Source organism: Elephantulus edwardii, unplaced genomic scaffold (genome assembly GCF_000299155.1).
Source record: "Elephantulus edwardii isolate Elephantulus edwardi_28Jun2011 unplaced genomic scaffold, EleEdw1.0 scaffold00217, whole genome shotgun sequence".
Classification (NCBI taxonomy): Eukaryota; Metazoa; Chordata; class Mammalia; order Macroscelidea; family Macroscelididae; genus Elephantulus; species Elephantulus edwardii.
Genome location: NW_006399967.1, coordinates 4,421,943 through 4,424,518, shown reverse-complemented (window position 1 = coordinate 4,424,518; position 2,576 = coordinate 4,421,943). Strand labels below are relative to the sequence as shown.

Here is a 2,576-nt window from a genome sequence, read left to right as displayed (position 1 = left end):
GTACCTTTGGGTGTGTGTGGGGTGTCCTTGGGAGCATGTGGGTACCTCTGGGTGCTTGTGAGTACACAAGGGGTTCTCGTGGGGTGTGATAAACACTGAACTTATTTACCCCCCAGCTCTCAGGCAGGCTCACACAGGGCTGTCCCCGAGGCCTTGACCTCATTTCTTCACTGAACCCTCAGGATTGCTATTCTGTTCTCTCCCCTGGGGGCCAGGAAGGCCACACCTGGAAGGGCGTCTTCTGAGGCACAGCTGGAGCCTCTAACACAGACAGATGCTCTGGAGGCTTTGGGGTTGCTCTGGCCAGGGCAGGATGTCCACGGGTGCAGGGGGTGCCCGGACTCTGCTGGGCCTTTGAAGATAGCAGCCCTGGCCTGGACCTCCTCGTCCTGCTTGATTCTGCACGTAGCTCAGAAGCCCCACCTCAAGCCGCCAGTTTTTCCAGGCCTGGATGGATGCCAAGCCTGGAGCCTTGCCACTGACCGCCTGAAGCCCTCATCAGTGCAGCCCAGGGCCTCTGTCTTCCACCTTTGCCCCCCCTCGCTCCCACGAGTCCACAGCTTTGCCCAAACCAGAACGGGCAGAGCCCTGGTTCACCTCCAGAGCATGCTGACCCCTCCCCAGGAACCATGCCACCCTGGCTCTATGCTAGGACATGAGTTGAGGCAGGTCACACCATCGCAGTGGCTTTCATCCGTGATGGCTGCCACCACTTCCATCTAGTTCTAAAACATTCCGTCACCCCAACAGGAAGCCCCCAAGCCCTGCCTGCCCACCAGCTCACCTGCCTGGGACTGCAGAGGGTCCTGCACCCTGGGGGTCTGTGTCCTCAGTGAGGACCATGCTCAGGGCCCATCCATGCTGTGGCCAGCTTGCTCCCTGCGCATGGCTGCCCAGCACTCGCTGGTGGAAGCCAGCTTTGTGCTCAGCTGTTCATCTGTGAGACCTGGGAGGGCTGGCACCGGCTGGCCCGACCCCAGAAAAGCTCTGTCCGCTTGGCTGGGCCTATCCTCGGTGGCTCCCTGTTGCATAACGCTGTAATCAGGCAGTTACATAAGGGAATGATGACCCCCAGTGGGCCGTGTGCTGACTCCACATGCTGCTGTGAGGGGCTGGGGTGGGCGTGGACCTCAGCAGGGAGCTGCCTGGTCCCCATGACCTCAGGGGTGGCGGGCAAGAGAACAGAAAGGGGCAAAGAGGAGGAGGACTGGCTCCTAGCTTTTGTGGGAGTCCCTGCATGCTAACAAGGTCAGAGGAGGGGTGCCCACACACTGCTCCCAAAATGGCTGGGGGTGCCCAACGGCTTCCACCAGAGCTGGCAAGAAAGCCTGGAGCCTCAACTAAAGAAAGGATTTGTAGGGGCCTGTAGACATGGGCTCACGGGCAGCTTGTCATCTCTGGCTTTGGGATTGGCATCATGATGCCAGAATCACTGATGCTTTTGGAAATGACAGGAGCTTAGAGATATATCCAGCTTTGCGAGGCTCTCCAGTTATTAACTGCAAGTCATCACAAAGTTGTTTACCAGTGTGAGTTCAAAACACAAGCCACAGATGCGGAGAAGTGTACACAATCATACTGTTGACTTTGAAAGGCCTACTCTAGTTAATCTTGTAAACAAAGCATTTAAACGTGAACACTCCCAACTAATCTTAAAGGTGAGACTGACATGGATTGAACAAAGTTACCCCAAAATATGCATATGTAATGAGGAAGCCAGTGTTCTCTGTGATCTGATGAAACAAATCAGAGGAACTCGATTAAGGGTGGAATGTCAAACGCAGTGCTGTCCCAGCTCTAATTAATTGGATGTAGGGGGAGTTTTCTTATGATGTGGGCTCTGCGATGGCCTAGCGGTAGGAGCTGGGCTGTCAACCTAAAAGCAAAGTGGTTCGACTGTCAGTGTTCTTGCTGGGTGTCATGGAGTCGCCCTAGGATTCACAGCAACTTGGCCCATCCACTGGATCCAGTGCCATCAGCGGCTCCAGCCCATTGCTTCCGTTACTGGTTCTCGTTCTGGGCCTCCCCCTCTTTCTCTGGTGTCCGTCTTTCCTAGCAGATATCGTCCAAAGTACCAGCCGCTCCGGCAAGCGGCCAAGCACCGCGCAGGCCCGTCCCATTCCTAGACACACCTGGGAGGAGGCCGGGGGCGTGGCTCGCAGAAGTCACGTGGTGGTGGTGTCGGTAGCGCGCACGGATTTCCTGCGTGAGGGCGCGTGCGCGGACCGGCCTCGAACCCTGCGTGCTCGCCCGGACCCCGCCCTGCGTGCCCTGCGTGCGCGCGCCCGCCGCCGGCCGGTTCTTATTGCGGCCGCGGACGCCGCCGCGGCGGTTGGCTGTGATTCCCACGGCGGAGAGGAGACATGGCGGCGGTGCTGCTCGTGGTGCTGGCGGCCGCGCTGCTGGGCGTCGACGGCGCCTCGGGGGCCGGTGAGGACCGGGCGGGGTCTGGGCGCCTGGAGGGCCGGGATCGCCGCAGCGGAGGCGGCAATCAGACTCGGGCCCCAAGGCTCCTGGGGACCCTGTGAGCCTGTGAAACCCCAAGGGCGGGGGTCGGGGCTGGAGGGGGTCAGTCC

At 59.4% G+C, this 2,576-nt stretch overlaps 1 protein-coding gene across 1 annotated transcript in view; it reads left to right on the top strand.

The window, feature by feature from the left end:
• Positions 1–2,363: 2,363 nt before the first annotated feature.
• Positions 2,364–2,576, top strand: part of BSG (basigin (Ok blood group)) — a 4,702-nt gene continuing 4,489 nt past the window's right edge. Inside the window, exon 1 of the mRNA XM_006897953.1 lies at positions 2,364–2,430. Within this exon, the coding sequence (XP_006898015.1) occupies positions 2,364–2,430 (67 nt within the window). The remainder of the gene's footprint in view (positions 2,431–2,576) is intronic.